Source organism: Aspergillus pseudotamarii, assembly GCF_009193445.1.
Source record: "Aspergillus pseudotamarii strain CBS 117625 unplaced genomic scaffold BDV38scaffold_77, whole genome shotgun sequence".
In the NCBI taxonomy this organism is placed as follows: Eukaryota; Fungi; Ascomycota; class Eurotiomycetes; order Eurotiales; family Aspergillaceae; genus Aspergillus; species Aspergillus pseudotamarii.
In genome coordinates this window covers 1-16,984 of record NW_022475091.1, presented here as the reverse complement: position 1 = coordinate 16,984, position 16,984 = coordinate 1, and the positions used below count along the sequence as shown (strand labels likewise).

General features: G+C 47.5%; 7 protein-coding genes and 1 non-coding gene across 8 annotated transcripts; 1 reads left to right on the top strand and 7 right to left on the bottom strand.

The window, feature by feature from the left end:
* Positions 1-330: 330 nt before the first annotated feature.
* On the bottom strand, positions 331-2,144 carry BDV38DRAFT_260342 (CFEM domain-containing protein). Its single transcript, XM_032055903.1, has 3 exons — positions 1,414-2,144; positions 1,009-1,358; positions 331-795 (listed from the first exon to the last, which is right to left on the bottom strand). Exons 1-3 carry the CDS (start codon positions 1,495-1,497, stop codon positions 537-539), a joined length of 693 nt encoding a protein of 230 aa, XP_031908783.1. The 5' UTR covers positions 1,498-2,144; the 3' UTR covers positions 331-536.
* Positions 2,125-3,306, top strand: BDV38DRAFT_260340 (uncharacterized protein). Its single transcript, XM_032055902.1, has one exon. It carries the CDS (start codon positions 2,327-2,329, stop codon positions 2,678-2,680), a length of 354 nt encoding a protein of 117 aa, XP_031908782.1. The 5' UTR covers positions 2,125-2,326; the 3' UTR covers positions 2,681-3,306.
* Positions 3,307-5,430: 2,124 nt separating this feature from the next.
* BDV38DRAFT_260338 (aminoglycoside phosphotransferase family protein) lies at positions 5,431-6,764 on the bottom strand. Its single transcript, XM_032055901.1, has one exon. It carries the CDS (start codon positions 6,649-6,651, stop codon positions 5,617-5,619), a length of 1,035 nt encoding a protein of 344 aa, XP_031908781.1. The 5' UTR covers positions 6,652-6,764; the 3' UTR covers positions 5,431-5,616.
* A 168-nt stretch (positions 6,765-6,932) lies between these two features.
* BDV38DRAFT_260336 (uncharacterized protein) lies at positions 6,933-8,835 on the bottom strand. Its single transcript, XM_032055900.1, has 3 exons — positions 8,395-8,835; positions 7,203-8,335; positions 6,933-7,130 (listed from the first exon to the last, which is right to left on the bottom strand). Exons 1-2 carry the CDS (start codon positions 8,605-8,607, stop codon positions 7,550-7,552), a joined length of 999 nt encoding a protein of 332 aa, XP_031908780.1. The 5' UTR covers positions 8,608-8,835; the 3' UTR covers positions 6,933-7,130; positions 7,203-7,549.
* Positions 7,301-7,372, bottom strand: BDV38DRAFT_t214. The gene has a single exon. It is a non-coding gene; the product is annotated as a tRNA-Arg (tRNA).
* Positions 8,836-11,372: 2,537 nt separating the features above from the next.
* On the bottom strand, positions 11,373-12,819 carry BDV38DRAFT_274840 (uncharacterized protein; the record flags this gene model as incomplete). The annotated part of the gene is made up of 4 exons (XM_032057914.1): positions 11,373-11,688; positions 11,778-11,852; positions 12,027-12,444; positions 12,525-12,819. 4 exons carry the CDS (start codon positions 12,817-12,819, stop codon positions 11,373-11,375), a joined length of 1,104 nt encoding a protein of 367 aa, XP_031908779.1.
* Positions 12,820-13,120: 301 nt separating this feature from the next.
* Positions 13,121-14,224, bottom strand: BDV38DRAFT_200623 (class I SAM-dependent methyltransferase). The gene has a single exon (XM_032052445.1). It carries the CDS (start codon positions 13,979-13,981, stop codon positions 13,226-13,228), a length of 756 nt encoding a protein of 251 aa, XP_031908778.1. The 5' UTR covers positions 13,982-14,224; the 3' UTR covers positions 13,121-13,225.
* A 722-nt stretch (positions 14,225-14,946) lies between these two features.
* Positions 14,947-16,214, bottom strand: BDV38DRAFT_287433 (uncharacterized protein; the record flags this gene model as incomplete). The annotated part of the gene is made up of 2 exons (XM_032060871.1): positions 14,947-15,909; positions 15,948-16,214. 2 exons carry the CDS (start codon positions 16,212-16,214, stop codon positions 14,947-14,949), a joined length of 1,230 nt encoding a protein of 409 aa, XP_031908777.1.
* Positions 16,215-16,984: the final 770 nt, after the last annotated feature.

Genomic DNA, 16,984 nt, shown 5'->3' with positions numbered 1-16,984 from the left:
ACTATTTGTACTGACCACTATGGGATCTCTCCCTCTATCAGCTGAACCGCATAGAATGAATGATATACGGAATTGTTACTGTCAACTGACCTCATGCCGCCAAGCGATCACATGCGGAGGGCTGCCATTGGGTGCACGTGCGCCTCTCCCACTGGAACGGATCCTGAAACTTAAGGTATCTATTTAGTACAAAAGGAGACAAGCGTCCTATAAACACCAGTGGCCCCTGATCTAATCGATCTAAGTTTTGAGTATCACGAGCCTTCAAGTCAATTGGGCTACTCCGTACCAATCGAGGAATTAAGCTACGCTTGGCATGCACACATGAGATGGTTTAAATGTAATTATTGGATCAATTCAAATTAGTACGTCATGACACAGCTATAGCTGGGTAGTCACTAATTATCTACCGTCGTAAACGAAGAATCCGTTACAAAAACATGTACAGTACAGGATGCAAAATAAATCAGGCGAAAGGCGGGGAATCATAAACGCCATCGCTCATCCAAGGGTGCAGTCGGTCATTAATAAAGTGTTTAGAGAACGAAGAAAGCGGCGAGGGCAAGAACACCCAGGGCACCGCTACCCAAGACAGTCTTGGAAGCAGCAGAGTCGGTAGAGGTGCTGGAGGGAGCAGTTTCAGTTGCGCTGCTGCCACCGTTGGAACCGCCGTTGGAGCCTTCAGTGGAGCTGGAGCCATTAGAGCCGGTCTCGGAGGAGCTGGCGCCGTCGGTGGTGCTGCTAGCAGAAGTGCTCAAGGTAGTCGAGCCGGTGGTAGACTCGCCAGTCTTGGAGGCATCGGTACCAGTGGCAGTCGAGTCACCGGTCTTAGAAGCATCAGTGCCAGTAGCAGTGGCAGTGGAGTCGCCGGTCTTGGAAGCGTCGGTGCCAGTAGCAGTGGCGGTGGAGTCACCGGTCTTGGAGGCGTCGGTGCCAGTAGCAGTGGAGTCGCCAGTCTTGGAAGCATCGGTACCAGTAGCAGTGGCAGTGGAGTCGCCAGTCTTGGAGGCGTCGGTACCAGTGGCAGTCGAGTCACCAGTCTTGGAAGCGTCAGAGCCAGTGGCAGTGGCAGTGGAGTCGCCGGTCTTGGAGGCATCAGTGCCGGTGGCAGAGGCGGAATCACCAGTCTTGGAGGCACCACCACCGTTGGTACCAGTAGCGCTGCTGTCCGAAGAGCCGTTAGGGCAGGCAGCAAGAGCGGCAGCCACGACGGCAGCAGCACTCTCGTCAGGGCAAGCCTCAGTAGTGCAGTCGCGCACACCATAGGAGTAGTTGCCGCTCTTGCACAGGCAATCCAAGTCACCGCTGGAGCAACCGAGCTCGGAAGCCTTGGCGTTCATGTTGCTGATGCACATTTGCTAAGAGGAGTTAGTCTTGTTTCTTCGCCGATAGCCATGGACAGGAAGCACATACAGCGCATTCACCAACAGAGACATCGGCGCTCACCATGCTGGTGGTGGCAGCCAGGAGAGCCAGAGAGAGAGCAGTGGTCTTCATGATGAGGAATCTGTGAGGTTGGATGTGGACCAAATAGAAGGCAGGAGAGAGGCGATCAGATGAAATGAGGCGTGAGCCGAGTGATCGAGGGGAGGAAACTGGATGATGTTCACTTCAAGATGTGGCAGGGGAAAAAAGAATGGCAAGAGATCGGAGGGGAAGAAGCTGATTTAAAAAGGCAGGAAGCGACGCGCAAATCTCAATTCTACCTCCAAGCTTTTCGGGGACCCGATCAACAAGAGAAATTTTTTTTATTTTTTTGCTTTTCAGCTTCTTTTCCGAAATTTTACTTTTTTTCTCTTCCTTTCTCTAATGCGATCGTCACTGGCCACTTGCGCGGTTGGCTTTCCAAGGTCTCCAGCCAACGTGGCTAGGGCAAGTATCACGGACCAACTCCCATGCGAAGTGAAGTCATTGACCAGCCCACCGAATTTGATTTTACTGATTTTAATCTTAGTCTGCAAGGTAAAGTGTGTGGGTGGCTCGATTCATCACGGCCTATAGAGTATCAACCAGCCGCCACAGATCCACTTCAGCCCACCTTCGATCCTACGCACTCTTTTCATAGGTCGGCCGGTGTTAGTAACTCAATAGTCTGGGTGGGTTCAAGATTGGTTTTTTTTTTTTTTTTTTTTTTTTATTTCCCCTCTGTTTCTTGTCGGCCTTTTGTTGTTATCGTATCCATGGAAATAATGGGAAACAGCGTGGTTGAAGTTCCCATCGCTCGCGTTCCGTTAGGAAGAGATGAGCTGGCATAGGCCGAAAAGCCGATTTAGAAAATCCAAGACTTTCGAGATCCATGGTTAAGATAATCCTGTCGCATTGATTCATGTCCTTTTTCAGCCCCTCCCGCATAATGAAATTGAACCAGGTACTATCTCATGCACTCTGCAAGAGCGTGATGGCGATGTTAAAAAAAATGTGGTTCAACACTAGAATTAGCATTATCTATTACATTGTCTCTCATGCACCCTGCACGGTGACTTTACTAACCCTGCATCAAAAACAGGAAGTTGGTACGACCGCCGACGTCAAAGGCGGCGTCATGGTGACTGCCCAATATCAAGGAGCTGATCTTGAGAGCGCACGGGATTGGACCTGGCAAAGGACATTCCGCGCTCTTGACCGACTGAAAGGAAATGGATCGCCGGTGGATCCGATCACCGTGACCAACAGATCGTAATTGAACAATCGGCACCAATCATTCCACCCACTCTCTGGTTGGGTTGTGGATCACTACTGCAGTGGGAACTTAGGAAGCGGACTCACCAGCCACACTTCCCACAGCCAAGAGGGTCTTGGTAGTGGCTTTGGACTTGGCCGAAGTCCCAACTCCCAACTCCCAAATCCCCTTAGATGTGGAGAAAGCTCTTGTTTTCCGCCACCCGCTAACTGCGACCATTGCCTACGGCAACCGTGGTCGTCTTGCGCGCTGAGAGCGGTTCACCGTGAGAGTTTTGTTCTAGTAATTTCGGCTGGTAATCACGGAGTTCCTCGTGTGAGCCCCTCTTGCATCTACAAACCCACAGGTTTAGGGCTAAGGCGTTTTCCAGCCACTCGCATCACTGCGGTGGCTGGAATGAAGGACTGACACTGAAGTGTTGTTACATTCGCATGTACGGAGTAGGGGGGTGTACCTTCATTTTACCGTCCAGTAGTTGCGAAAAGTAGGGAGGAACACGGACGGAAAGGAACTGAGTTCGATCGACAGGACATACGAGTTCTCTTCTCCACGACGGATAAAGATCGCCGGGGTATAGCTTTTCCCCCTCAAAAAGAGAAAGGTTAAAAAAAAAAAAAAAAAAAAAAAAAAAAAAAAAAAAAAAAAAAAAAAAAAAAAAAACAAATAGACTTGGACGAACTGTGGCGGTGCAGCTGCCCCTTCCCGCAGCCCTAAGGAAAGCCCGGACAAAGTCCGAATAAACGTCACAGTTTATTCACCATCAAGAACCAACCTTGGTCATGGATTATCGATTGTGGGAATAATCTCATTCTTGACTTGATGCTAGCTGAAATAAACCTGTAGCCTAATTACGGAGAACACCGATCAGCCACACTGTCATAGAATTGAACCCCAAGCTTTTCAAGTCATGCGGCCCTCGCATGAGCCACACTAGCCCAGAGAGACCCAGAAAGAAGAGATACAGCCCGGTAGGTGGTCACCGAACTGCAGCCGAAAGTTTGTCAACCTTCTAACTTCTTAGTTCTCGCAGAGCTTTCCTCGGCCGGGCCTCAATAGAACGACCAAAAATCCCCCCTAGTGCATATACTAAATTAGATCCATGTGATGATGGATCTAGACCTCAGTCAAGATAAGCGACCGAGTAGATTAGACCCCGGCCAAGGTCGGTTCAGAAAGCAGATTCGTAGCTTTTTCTTGTCGCATGCAAGTCATACCGACCTACATACAGTAAGTAACAATGGCTATAATTAACTACACAGAAGCGAAGTTTTATAGAACAACCTCTTACCGTAAGGGATATATATACTCCTAATGAACAAAGGTGCGCCCCTTGCTTCGGCAATACTACACAGTAAGTTCTTAAAGTAGCTTAGTAGTATGTAATGGCACAGAAACACGGACAGCGCATATTCTGAAACCAGTTCGAGGCCTTCAAGACCTTCCACAAAGTCTATGATTTCCAATTCATTCGTGCTTACTCCATATTCCAAATCATAAAATCGCCCGTTTCTATAGATCGAAGTAGATCATGTCGATTCCAGGAATGCTTTCCCGAGGAAACGAATTCCGGCTAAAATCTACCAATGAGGACGGATAATGATGGTGACTCCCACGTGCGTAAAAAGGTATAGATCGACATTTCTAAGTTATCTTCCCCCATGGAGTTGAGAGTGGGATCCGCACGTTCCATTAAGTTCAAGTGATTTATCTCGATTTAAACTCGGCATTTGGATTGATGGGGTCCTAGAGCTTGACGGTTGGCCAATACCATGAAGAGTCAGGCAGACTAATACATACCAAATCAATAAATCTTCAATAGCTACTCATTTCGAGAATATACCGATTTATTAGTATTGGTTCTGGCCGACCCAATCAAATAATAAATAAAATTACCGTAGTTCCTAGGTTGAGGTATAATATATCTCGGACGATATATTCGCGCACTGAGCTGGACAACCAGTTCAAACGAACTCTATATTTCTTCCACAGAGAAGCGATCAGGCCGCGACCAGTTCATGACTAACTTTGATGTCTAATTCTAGTTCGCAGTGACATATGCGAGGTGGCCTTGCCGATGAAGCTTAAAGCCATTGTCGATGTCGCTACATAGCAGAGCCCTATCACCGCCCTATCTCAGATTTAATGTTGCCTCAACTTAATAATCTTTTATGCCTGGTTAAATGCCGTTGTAGTTAAAATGCAACTGTCGTCAGCGTGTGACTACGCCTTGGGATGTGCTCATGGGTTACGCGTATCTCCGTTGTCTGTTGACGAAGCCTGCAGTCAGAAATATAAAATTAGAGTGCCGCAGCCCATGACACATAACGCCAACGCATACCATGCTATGGCCCTTATTTTGGCTTCAGATACATCATATATCTTTGTAGGTCATGACGTGGGCTGTACCTTGCAGATCATATTCCGTTTTCGATGTCTTACTGCATATTGAACGATCGTTTCTATATAGGGAAGTTGCATAGACCTCGCTATCAACGAACAAAGAATCGTCGTTCCGTCTTACCGCGTATTGATAAGGCTGTGAGATCGTTCTTGAATAGATTTTCGTAATTCATTATATCTGTTTTTGAAGCTTTTCTTTGTCGTTCTGCACTTATAGAGTAAATAGAATTCCCAACAATTACTATAAGAATCCTTCCAAGTCGACGATTCAGACACTTGTCTTAGACGACTGACTCTTGATATTAGAGAGATAATCTCACCGCGGTGTTCTTCTGACGAAGATGCTTCTATCTGGATTCATTGTATTAATCTATGACATGTCTTAACACCCAGTCAATCATAATTTGTTCTGCTGTTCTATCTATCTTCGATCAGTATATTTACTATCTATAGTCTCACACCAACAAGCTCTATACTATAGCAATCCTATGTACATCCGATATCATACCCCCAGTTCGCTAGAATCCTCTAGAATTTCACAAACAATCAACGAGTTCACAATCCTCCATCGACAAAACAAGCTGACCCTTCAACAGGTCAACCGGAGTTAACTCATCATCACCATTCAACCGATCATCCAACCTCAAAACACATTCACACCGAGCCTGCATCAGACCCTGCAGAACCTCGTCCTCGTTATACCCAACCTCCCTTGCAATTCTGACAGCCAACCGCATCCCAACAGTCAACACCAGCCCCGCAATATCAGTCGCAGGATATCCGACGCCTGCATCCGCCCAATCCAGTATGCCAGTAATCCGCCCATCAGGATTGACAAGGATATGCTCTCCCTTGATATCATTATGAATGAGCACCCGCCGTGACATCCCTTCACTAGGATACCTCACCCGGTCTATAAACGCCGTCTTCCTCTCACCCAACCCCTCAAACTCACCCTCATCCTTAACCCCAAAATCACCCCCCAGAATTTGCCCCTTACCAACCAATCTCCTCCACGCAACGACCGCCCTCTCCCTCATCCCCCGAATCTCCGGCCACTCAATAAAAGGCACCTCAAACCCAACCACCCCAAGATCCCTCAACCTCCCCTCCAACCCAGAGAGATCAACCCCATTCAAAACCCTCATCAATTCAACCAACCCCTCAACCGTCCTCTCACTCAAATACTGACGCAACCCACCCCGAATCAACCCAGTTCCATCTAACATCGTCTCCAAAGAAACAGCATAAACCCCATCCCCGGTGAGAACTTCATGCCCCACAGACCTAGGTATGATGTCCCCAGATAACCCGCGAGCCTCGTATTCAGTGGCGATGAGTTCCCGCACCGCGATGTCGAACTTTTGCATATGAGTTCCGTTTAAGGGTCGGTCTTTGCGGGGTTTTGTCACGCGGAGGAGGTGGTTTGGGGATTCGGTGATGGTGAAGATCATATGATCGTCGCCTTCGATTTTGGGGTGGCGGGTTAGGGTTGCTTGGGGTAGGTGGAGGGTGGTCTTTGTGAAGGTTTCGAGGGTTGGGAGGGGGATGGGGTTTTTTGGTGGTGGCATTTTTAGTTATTGATTGTTTTTGGTCTCTTTTTTTTTTATGTAGGTTTTTCTTTGGGGATGAAGGTTCGATTGGGCTATTAATTGGGTGCTGTGGTCACGTTGTGGTGTTGTACCTTCGGTAGTGTCTCTACTTTACTATATATATTTAGGTGTGGAGGACATGGATTCTCGTATACGACGTCGGGGTCCCAAAGGGGTAAGTGACATCAACTTCACATTCTAGGCACCAATGTATAGAGGAAGAGGTTTACGAGATTGAAATCATACGATAGGATCAAGAAAAAAGATGCCTGCAGATTCCTCTGAAGAATTGTAGTAATATACATACCACTAGATAGAGATTCCGCTCACGGAATGTCGCGTGGTGATCCCTGGATGTCCCCATTCTCTACAGCCTTGTCCAGCGGTCCACCACGATTAGATAGAGATCAGTAAGATAATAAATTAAGGTATTTTTACAACCGAAGGAAGGAAATGACCTTGACAACATTATTAGCGACGCCTCAACGGTTGACGAACGCTCAAAATAGATCCAAGTAGGATCCACTTACTCGGGTGTAGGGCTGGTTCGGATAGTGGAGCTACCCAGGTGAAGAACTTTTCAGTCCACAAAAATCGATCGAAAACAGGGCTCAAAAACCAAAAATATTGACCGACGCAGGGATCGAACCTGCAATCTCTTGATTCGTAGTCAAGCGCCTTGCCATTGGGCCAGCCGGCCTTGATTGTTGGAAAGGTGAGACCTTAGCAGGCCTATGTTCGAGTAATATCTGGTAAAAAGTGTGGTCATCAAAAATCTAGGTATGTTACATTGGGTATATATATGCTATCCGACAAAAAGAACATATGAAAAGGAAAAAGGGAAGTAAAGAGAGTAAAGAGATCGTATCATGTATGGTCAACACTGATCATCGCACATCGCTAATAAGCGCTCCTTTTCACTGGGAGCGCTTTCCAACACTACGATCTGGGGAATGGCAGCCTGAGTCTTCTTCTGGTTCTGCTTCCTGCAACCCCGAACACAGTAAAACACTGAGATGAAAATTTTGCCCATGATAAACCCAACCATACAAGCAACCACCCCGGCCATGACACCTAGCAGGGCGGGCATGACGACCGGACGCATCAATCTCCCGAAGTTCTTCTCCCGACCGGCCCAGTAGCCGGGCCTGTGGTAATAGCGGTGATGCTCTGGAGCGATCGTGTGGTGCTTGTCGACTGGAGGTTGCATGTGGCCATGCTGGGGTCTCGCGGCCGGAGGCTTCGATCCCGGACCGTGCATGCAGTCCTTGACGGCGTCCTTCATTGCCTGAAGGCTAGCAGTTAATTGGGCCATCCATGACGGCGGTTCGTCGTGGTGGTGATGGCCGAGGATGGGGTTGGTTTCAAGTTGAGTGATTTGAAGGTTTCCGTCCGAGTCTTGAGTCAGTGTGATCGTGACGAGGTGATCGGAGGCGGGCCGCCCTTGCAGGTCAAACAGTCTGAGTTTCAAAAGGAAGACGCCCCCAAGTTCTTCGTCAGGGCGTGACGGCATGGGCCGGACATCGAGCTCATAGGCCAAGTCGACCGTCTCTCGGCCCGATTGGAAATGCCGGACTGCATGGAATCGCATTGGGAAAGTAGGTGGGAAGATCGGGTCATGGTTGGCGAGGAGGGTGCCATTTTCCGTAGAGAAGTCCAGGGTCTGCCTGAGTTAGCGACGGCGTCCTCATCCTGCTTCTAATTTCATGGGTCCAAACGCACCAGATGGGAATGAAGATCAATGTCTTCCGAACATTCAGCATCTGAGAATGAACAAAGAGCGGTCGGCACGTTTGTTGGACGGGCGTTGGAGATGATTCGGCTTCGAAACTCAGGATCCAGCCCGGACAGTTCGACCTTATGCTCCGGCAAAGACAACGCAGCACAGCTGCTTAAACAGAACGCGCCTGTCAGAGACAGGAAACGCAGCAACATGGTGAAAGAAGTAGTAGTCGACGGCGGGAGGAGGGTAGTAGTGAAGGTTGAAGGTGGCAGTTAAGGGTTAGGGCGAAAGCGTGATAGGGCGTGGTTATTTACTTCTGTAATTCGGCGAGAGAGTTGGTACAGAAGTGGCAACCGTCAAGGGAAAAGAAGAAAAGCGGGAGTCAGCGGGCATTATATAAAGGCAAGAGGGGCCAATAAGGCTTATATGCATTTATTAATACATTAAGTTAAGAACTTGACTCACTCTAACTATCTGGGGAACATCCGATGGCCAACACTGGACGATCGCCGACTGACACCTTCAGGCAAAGAACCAAGCCCAATAGCCAAACTAATTAAGACTAGGGACTGGCGTACAATATCATTGGACAAGGTGAGACTCGTGGGTCAATGATTTCCTGAACATGGATCGATCGAGTCCAGATATCCAAGGCTGTGTAACGGGCTAAAAAAAGACCAAGAAAAATTTCTTCTGAGCAGCTTGTTAGCCCGTCTCACCATGAGACTGCCGAAGTGCTGATCAATTTTTTTTTTCTAGCGATTTGATTCTAGCTACATTGTTATTTCCTCTTGGCGAGCCGCATCGAGGAAAGAAATCTACGCTGAGATACGAGAGAGTTTGGCGATCATCCTTTGTCTATAAGACATATCATGCAAAGGCGGTTGCCTGTAATTGTAAGAGAACCTTAAGGCTCAAGAGTCAAAGATGATAGGGGAATATGGTAATCTGTCGCAGGATCAGCAATTGGCTGCGCCTCTCGTTGGCTCAGGGTCCAAAACGATGCCCCACGGCAAGCTTCTTTTCAGGGGTTGGAAGAGGCAATGATAGCCGGTCGCGTATATCAATCAATGTTGGCCTCTGATTGCACCACTCGTCTATTGTATTCTTACTATTTCACTACATAGCCGACGCGTCCCGTGCGTATATCCACCATGATAGTAGTAGGTCCCCAAGGATATTGGCTGAAGACACATGCCGTGCCCTTCGCTGAATTATAGGGCCTTTCAGAAGGTTAAGCAGCATGGGTGACATTGACAACTGCAATGCAACAGCTAAGTTTGGCCAGAGTGGATCAATTTTGAGGCAGTGCATCAACACAATTGGCCGCGAGGCAGTTTGAGGGATTAACTGCTCCAATAACAGTGAGGACAAAAGCTTAGCAGCCAAGTTTAACTAGTGACCCGTATTGGTCCCTTCTTTGTCTTACTGCCACTTGTAATTGAAACTTCCTCGGAGTATCTGTTACCGTGGTTCAATTGAAGTCTCCCCGACACGAGCCTCACCAAACCCTACTTTTTTGGTATTATGTCTGCCTACAGTATCACATTTCCCCGATTCGTCGACACCGGATCCTTGACATTTGCTTTGATTTTAGTTCCACGTGTGTTCTTTTTCTGGTTTACTTTCTTTTGAAACCACGATCTACCCAGAGGAGCTAGTCTACTCCGTAAGGTAACCCTTTTTGTCGTTCGGAGCCTCCGAACCATCAGAGACTTCTGAGACATCTTCTGGAACATAATGTGCGCGCTCCACTTCTCCGCTTGCTGACCTTTCTATGGAATCCCGCACAGTTTACGCAAGTATAGAAAACTCCTCGTGGTCTGTTGTCACCGAAGCCAAGCTCATGGGCAGTCATTGACTGACTGGGTTTCACCTGGCGTGAGTGGCTCGAGCGCCACATTGGATCTGGGCCTGGAATAAGAGTTTTCATTTACAAATACGGTCATATCCGCCCATATCCGCTGCAACATTGGAAATTCCCCCGTGTGACCATCTAGGATGTTCCTATGCTACATCATCCAGTTGGACGTTGGAACGCTTATTTGCTGCTTCCTGCCGTTGGGGCAGTACGGTCATTTCGATGGAATGGCTTGAGACCAACACCCAACTTCAGGATTCTCCACTCATGCAGCGGCCAGCTGTTACGGACAAGAAGATGTCGATCAGATACCCCCGGTCTCTTTAAAGTGAGGCACAGAACTCTCTCACAGGCGTAGTGGAGGGACAGTAGGCGTATTTGCACCCACTCCGCTCAATCCTTACGGATGCACGTGCTGTATGAATACCAGTCATATCCTCGGGGCTTCGTTGGTTCTCTAGGTATACTGATTGTGGAAGCAACATCGCGAAGGTGGGTCTCCAAGTAACGATGTGTATTGACCACCACCCGGTGGCCATGGGATTGCGTATACTGTGGGCTCTGAATAAAGCAATAAGAGATGTTCCGTAGAGGCCATGGTTCGCTGGGTGTTATATTGTTGCCTGAGATTTTCGTCCGTCCATGTCGAGTACCGGTCCTACTCCAGGCAGCCGGCAACTGTTCTCCACTAGAGTGGGATCTTGAGTTTCTTATCTCAAGCCTTGATCTTTTCTTTTCGCTGCTGCCTTGTTGCTTTAGGGCTGAAAGTGCTGTAGGTTATACTCGAAGCGTGTCGATCCATTACTCCCACAGATATGGAAGACGGCAAACGCAGGCGTTGATCATTATTACTCATTACTCTGACATTGAGAAATGACTATGTTATTCACGTGGGCTGACGCGCCGCGAACAGCATTGTATTCGCTGGGACTGATGCTGCTTACCCAACAGCTTCTCATTTCTGTTCTGCTGTTCCAGCGATCTGAGCAAAAAAGGGCAGATGGCCAGTGATCTCTCCTCCATTATCCGATATGTGCTTTGGCGTCCTCGATCCTCTTTCGACTCGCTTTGTAATATCTACACGATTTGCCCTCACTGTATCATACCATCATCGCATCATTTATCATCTACCTCACGCACCTTAAACTCAAACATTCCATTTGACGGCACTGCATGTTCATCCTGCAACTTCATAGCCGTCTCAACTCCGGCGGCAGGCACCCGATACTCAAACCTCTTTCCAGGCCCAGGCAGCTGTCCACCGGGAAGTGCATACGGGTAGGGAAGGTATTCTGGCATCAGACCTAGCTGTATGAGCACTGTTGCCTGATCCCACGCGATATGTTCGTGATACAAACGATCTCCACGAATGTTCACAACTGAAGTAAATGGGATACGGAGCGCTTTTCCAGTTGGTGGGATGCCGGGTAGTCTATTCCAGTTAGTTAACGGTCGGGATAACGCCATCGACCGAGGCGGTATGATGGACGGTATGCACTAAGGTATGGCATTTATACTTACAGCCAGTCGATCTCCTTATTGTGTGTCAGGCTGAAGATGAATTCATCGACGATCCGATCCGTGCCGACCGTCCGGCTGATGAGTTCCAGTGCGGTGTCGCTCGGGTTGTTGAAGATGAAATTCTCCAGGTAGAACTTGCTCAGTCGTGCTCGTCCGATTCCCTCCGTCATCTTTTTGCGTTAGTCTAAGGATATAGTCGTGTATATGGGGAGAGAGGCGAGACTCACGGTCGGGATATGGTTGACATACGGCTCCTGCACCATCGTCGCCATGGTCCTTTCTACGGATCGATCCCCGAATTCGTACCACGTGTGCTCCTCCCAGATCTTCTCCAGATCGAAGTACGGCCCGTTCAGCTGTTTCTTCAGGAATGCCAGGGAGCGTGTGTGTGCGACTCCGGCAGCCGTGATTTTGAAGTCACCATGCCCAGGGACGATAAACCCGGCGGAAGAAACATCCGCATATGAGTAAACTGTGTCATTGTCCTTCTTCACAGGACCCGCAGGTTGGAAGTTCCCAGGAATATGTGAGAGAATTGGAACTGATTCCTCACTAATGTTCCAGGAGCTGAAAAAGACTGCAGCCGCAAGCCTTTTATTCAAAGCTGTGATGACATTACCCAGGATCTTTCCGAATTCAGGCGCATAATCGGCGGGAGAAGCGTAGACTATATCCTATCAACGTGCCTTTCTCGTAAAATTATAGACTACCTCGTACCTAATGTGGCGAATCTATCCTTCTTCTCACACTCACTTGATGAGTCAAACGCTTCAATGCCTCTTGTCACAAGCGCCACAACACCACTCTCATCCGCACTCGTTTTATGATCCAACGTGATCTGCACCACCGCATAACTCTCCTCTGCCCATTTCTGCACGGGCTCCGGGTCAAGACTGGTATTTTTTGCTTGACATTCTGCATAGCTATACGGGCGGATGATTATTAGACCGGGTCCACGCCCGCATCGCGAAAGTGGGGGTTGAAGCAGAACGTTCTGTCCCAAAGACACCTGAGGCGCGGAGGGGAGAGGTGGCGCTGCCATTTTGATACTCTGCGTCGGTTTGCCTTTTTTATATAGTATACTGTTCTGGCAGCTACTTCTTCGTGAACGTACAGAGAAGAAGTGAGGTCTCTCGGTTAATTGCTGACAGTGTTCAATTTGGTTATAAGCCGAGGTCGACCCCACTTGTTTATCGCGGAGTTGATAAACGGGAAGTCATTTTCAGCCTTTCTTAGAGCATATATCCATCGATGACTGCAATGCTTCCTGTGGCGGGCTCCACAAAATTTCCAAATCCTAGGATCTTATTTGAGGAGCAGGACCTGGGGGTTACGTGCATCTATAATGATAATGGCAATTATAGTACATGTACCAGATATCCAGATACAATATACCTTCTTCCCCCCTTCTCCTCCTCCCCAACCAAAAATAAAGCCAGTTAACAACCTCATTTCAAGACATCCAAAGGCCGCGCGGCCGTAAAAGTCAAGAAAGGAGGACACGTCAAAAACGCATCCCAATCCACATCACCCACAAGGACATCATCAGTAAAAGACGTCCACCGAAAACCACGCAAACCAGCCAACAAACTCGATCTCTCGTACAGCACCCTCGGCAGATAATAATTAGTAAAAGAAAAAGGCGTGGACGTATACAAAGTCGCCCGAACCTCCAATCCCCCATCCTCAATCGGACCCAGCACTTCCAAATCCTGCCCGAAACGCCGCTCCCGAGGAAACGCCGCAGGGCCATCATCCAGTAGATCCAGGTTCGGACTAATCCCAATCACCTTACCCCCGGGCTTCAAGCTGTGATAGATGTTGCGCCACATGCCTATAAGCTCTTGCTCGTTTCGGGCGTAGTTTAGTAACCATGGTGCCAGGACGAGGTCGAATTGTCCCACGTTGACGTTCAATGGCTGGCTACAATCTGCGATGTGGAATTCAATTCGCCTGTCCCCTTTTGCGCTGCTGCGTGCTGCTTCGATCATCCTTGGGGATATGTCTATTCCCGTGGCGTGGTTGGCACCCCATGAGATGGCCTTTCGGCAGTAGAATCCTGGCCCACAGGCTAGTTCGAGGATGGTGAGTCCTTTGACGTCGCCGATTAGGGATTGTATGGCTGCTAGTTGGAGCTTGCCTGTGGTGATTTGGGCGACGTCATTGTAGGAATCTCCGATGGTGTCGTATTTTTGGACTGGCATTTTCGAATCGAGGGTTTAATGGCGACGGTCAGTCAATGCTGGGATGTGACGAATTCCAAGAAGACTAGAGCTACTGCTACTTGTAAATACTGCTGATCTGAAAAAGGGTGCTTGGCAAAGCGGGCACTTTTCCTGCATAATGGCCTGACTATATTGCTCTGTCGGCGCTCTCCGAACTAACAGGTGTCCCTTGTCACTTTTCATATTGCACGTACATTTTGGACCAAACTTCATCTTGATTAAGTATTCACATTCTGAAGATACAATATTTATTCTCAGTACATGTCTCTTGTCCCCTGCTGCGTATAGATTTAGGATTAATTGGCATTTGGAGACACTTTTGCGCTAGAGGCAATTTAGGGTTAGGTGTGATGTTGCAAGACGATCCCTTAGACTTGGGGCAATACGGGACTTTACAGTTTAGCTTTGTGTCGGTGCTATAAATCTTTAACGAAAAAGTACTGGAAGGGATGGTTAGTATTATTATTGCGTAATAATTAATCAAGATTTATACAAACTGGATATAAAGTGACTATTAGTTTCTATCGGGAAACCCCCGCAGATCAGCGACTTTCCCCGCCTGGTCTGGGCTCTGGGATATATGCATATGGATTCCAGAACCGAGGTATAACTTAGCAAGCGAGAGGACCTTGGCCACCATTGCCCTAAACGGATCAATGATAGCATGCTGTTGGTTCGATGCTTTCAGATTGGGTACTATTCTCTTAACACCTGGGTGGATGGATATGTCCTACTACTGGACCACCACCATTCTCCACCCGCCCAGTATCGTTAAGATTTGTGTGTCAGATGGTGGAGCCGGCACGGGAATGTCGGCTATGTAAGTGCCCTGGGATGAATGGCTTCGCCGCTTGAACGATTTGGATAATATTGGACACTAAGAAGGAATTTGCAAAGACTTTGGCCAAGGCGTTTAAAACTGAGTTTGCCGAACTCCCACAGGCCTAGTCATCTATTGTGGACGGACCCACTGTTATCTTAACCCCAATACCTGGGATATCGATATAGATCTTGTTCAAGGTCGGTATTGCTTTGATGAATTCTTTCAGATAGTCCTCTGTGAAATCATACTCGGGTCTCCCCCATTCCCCGTTGTAATTCAGGGTTAACAGCTCCAGTGTTACGCCATGATGGCCCTTTAGAGCCTCGAGGTGTCCCCTCATGGGAAGGTCATGTGGATCACCCAGAGAGCGCCGGATCTCTATCCCAAAATCGTAATTCAGCCAACTAAATTCCCTCAGAGGGTTCATATGCATGATGACCTCAGGAACAAAGACTGGAGGTCCCTCGTCCTCATAGAGCAGACGGTCGATGACCAGGGACTGCAGGGAGGGTAGCTGCTGCTGAGAAAATGCGACTATGACATCTTCTGAGGTCACACTCCCGCTTAAGCAGCCAGTCAGATAAAGGTGCCGGAGGTTGGGAAACATTGGGGGTGGAAGGGCCACGTCCTTGGCAAGAAAGGTCATCGAAACAGGAGGTTTTGCGCACCACAAGTTAAGAGAAAGCCACTGGTTGTAGAAATCCAGCTCAAGACGGTGGAGATTGCGGAGCCTCGCCAGACTTTGTTGGAAAGCTGGATGTATCCTCCCAAAGTAAATGTAGGATGAGTAGTCCCCGTCATCTTGTGTCGTAAGAGATAGACTAAGTAGGTCATCAGGGAGACGTTCCAAAAGTGCCGATCCGTTTGCCACGAGTTGATCGCTGCACCCATCATCCCCATCGGTCTGGCCCTTGCCATCCCAAGTATTACTACTGTTTCCGTCCAGATTAATAGCGACATGCCTTAATCTAGGCAATAGGCTCCCTTTATCTAAAGACGCCAGCAGCCAATCCGTTTGCTGGTTGTTGGAGCTCCAAAATTGAACATGTGAAAAGATGATTGAATGGTGATGGTGCGCAGTGTCCTGCAGCTAAGGATGAGTGGCAAGGCAGTCCGACTGACCATCCGTCCTGGAGGAAGCTTTCCCTTGGAGTAGTCATTGATGGGATACGGCTCCCAAACCTTGGGAGCGCCAGTGGGTTTCTGTTGTTCCTCGAGGTCCAGAGCAATTCGAACAATTAGTTCCAGAAGCTCAAGGGGCAGCGCTTCAATCATGCTTATTGACTTGCGCGAGTCTATTGGTGTCGGATTGTCGTGGCTAGATTCCTGCGAATCTTGGCAGGGTGAGTTAGCATGCACAATTGAGCCTGTTTCAGGGACAGGAGCCATTGAGCCCTGTAGATTTTCGTACTCCCATGCGTAGGGTTCTGTTTTCCAGCTTCGCGGGATAGATGCGAGCGGCCAGGATGAGGATAAGGCTCTTGCGTAAGCCACTTTTTCCTTTGCTATTTCCTGTCCAATTCTTTCCCGGCGAAGATTTTGTTGTACACGCGGAATTGTCCTTGCCATGACACCAGTTTCTTGGCAGAATCAGAGAGTTGCTGCGGTTCAAACACACATGCAGTGCAGTTGCAACTTTTTATTCTAGTTTAATAGATAATAATTTATATAAAATCAAATACTAGTTTATTAATAGATTCTATATATTATAGTTATTATAGATTTTATTTTATATTTTAAGTAATATTAATATCTCTAAAAGTTTATTTAAAATCTTTTTTATTTTTTTACTCTAGTCTAGAGTGGCATAACCTAACCGCTGTAACCTAGCCATAACCTAATCTAACCGGCCTCGGTTAGATTAAGATATAAAATTCCTTAACCGACACTGATTAGATTAGGTTAAGATTAATTAATCTCTTAACCGCAGTTAACTGTAGGCCAGAGTAAATTAGATTATAGTAATTAGATTAATAACTATAAATTAATCTATAATTAATTACTAATAATTTTATAGTATTTATTATATTTTTTTTAATTTATTTTATATATAGAGTTATTACCAGTTATAATTAATAGTTATTATATTAGATATAGTTAGATAATTCGAAAAATAAATTTTCTAGATTATAACTATAGATAAAAATCTATATAATATT

Excerpts from the sequence above, each read along its gene's own strand:
- BDV38DRAFT_200623 (XM_032052445.1), bottom strand. The coding sequence starts at position 13,981 with ATGCCAGTCCAAAAATACGACACCATCGGAGATTCCTACAATGACGTC.
- BDV38DRAFT_260336 (XM_032055900.1), bottom strand. The coding sequence starts at position 8,607 with ATGTTGCTGCGTTTCCTGTCTCTGACAGGCGCGTTCTGTTTAAGCAGC. Across the intron at positions 8,336-8,394 it reads TTGATCTTCATTCCCATCTG|ACCCTGGACTTCTCTACGGA; the intron begins GTGCGTTTGGAC and ends TAACTCAGGCAG.
- BDV38DRAFT_260342 (XM_032055903.1), bottom strand. The coding sequence starts at position 1,497 with ATGAAGACCACTGCTCTCTCTCTGGCTCTCCTGGCTGCCACCACCAGC. Across the intron at positions 1,359-1,413 it reads TCTCTGTTGGTGAATGCGCT|CAAATGTGCATCAGCAACAT; the intron begins GTATGTGCTTCC and ends AACTCCTCTTAG. Across the intron at positions 796-1,008 it reads ACTGCCACTGGTACCGACGC|CTCCAAGACTGGCGAGTCTA; the intron begins CTCCAAGACTGG and ends TGGTACCGATGC.
- BDV38DRAFT_260340 (XM_032055902.1), top strand. The coding sequence starts at position 2,327 with ATGTCCTTTTTCAGCCCCTCCCGCATAATGAAATTGAACCAGGTACTA.
- BDV38DRAFT_260338 (XM_032055901.1), bottom strand. The coding sequence starts at position 6,651 with ATGCCACCACCAAAAAACCCCATCCCCCTCCCAACCCTCGAAACCTTC.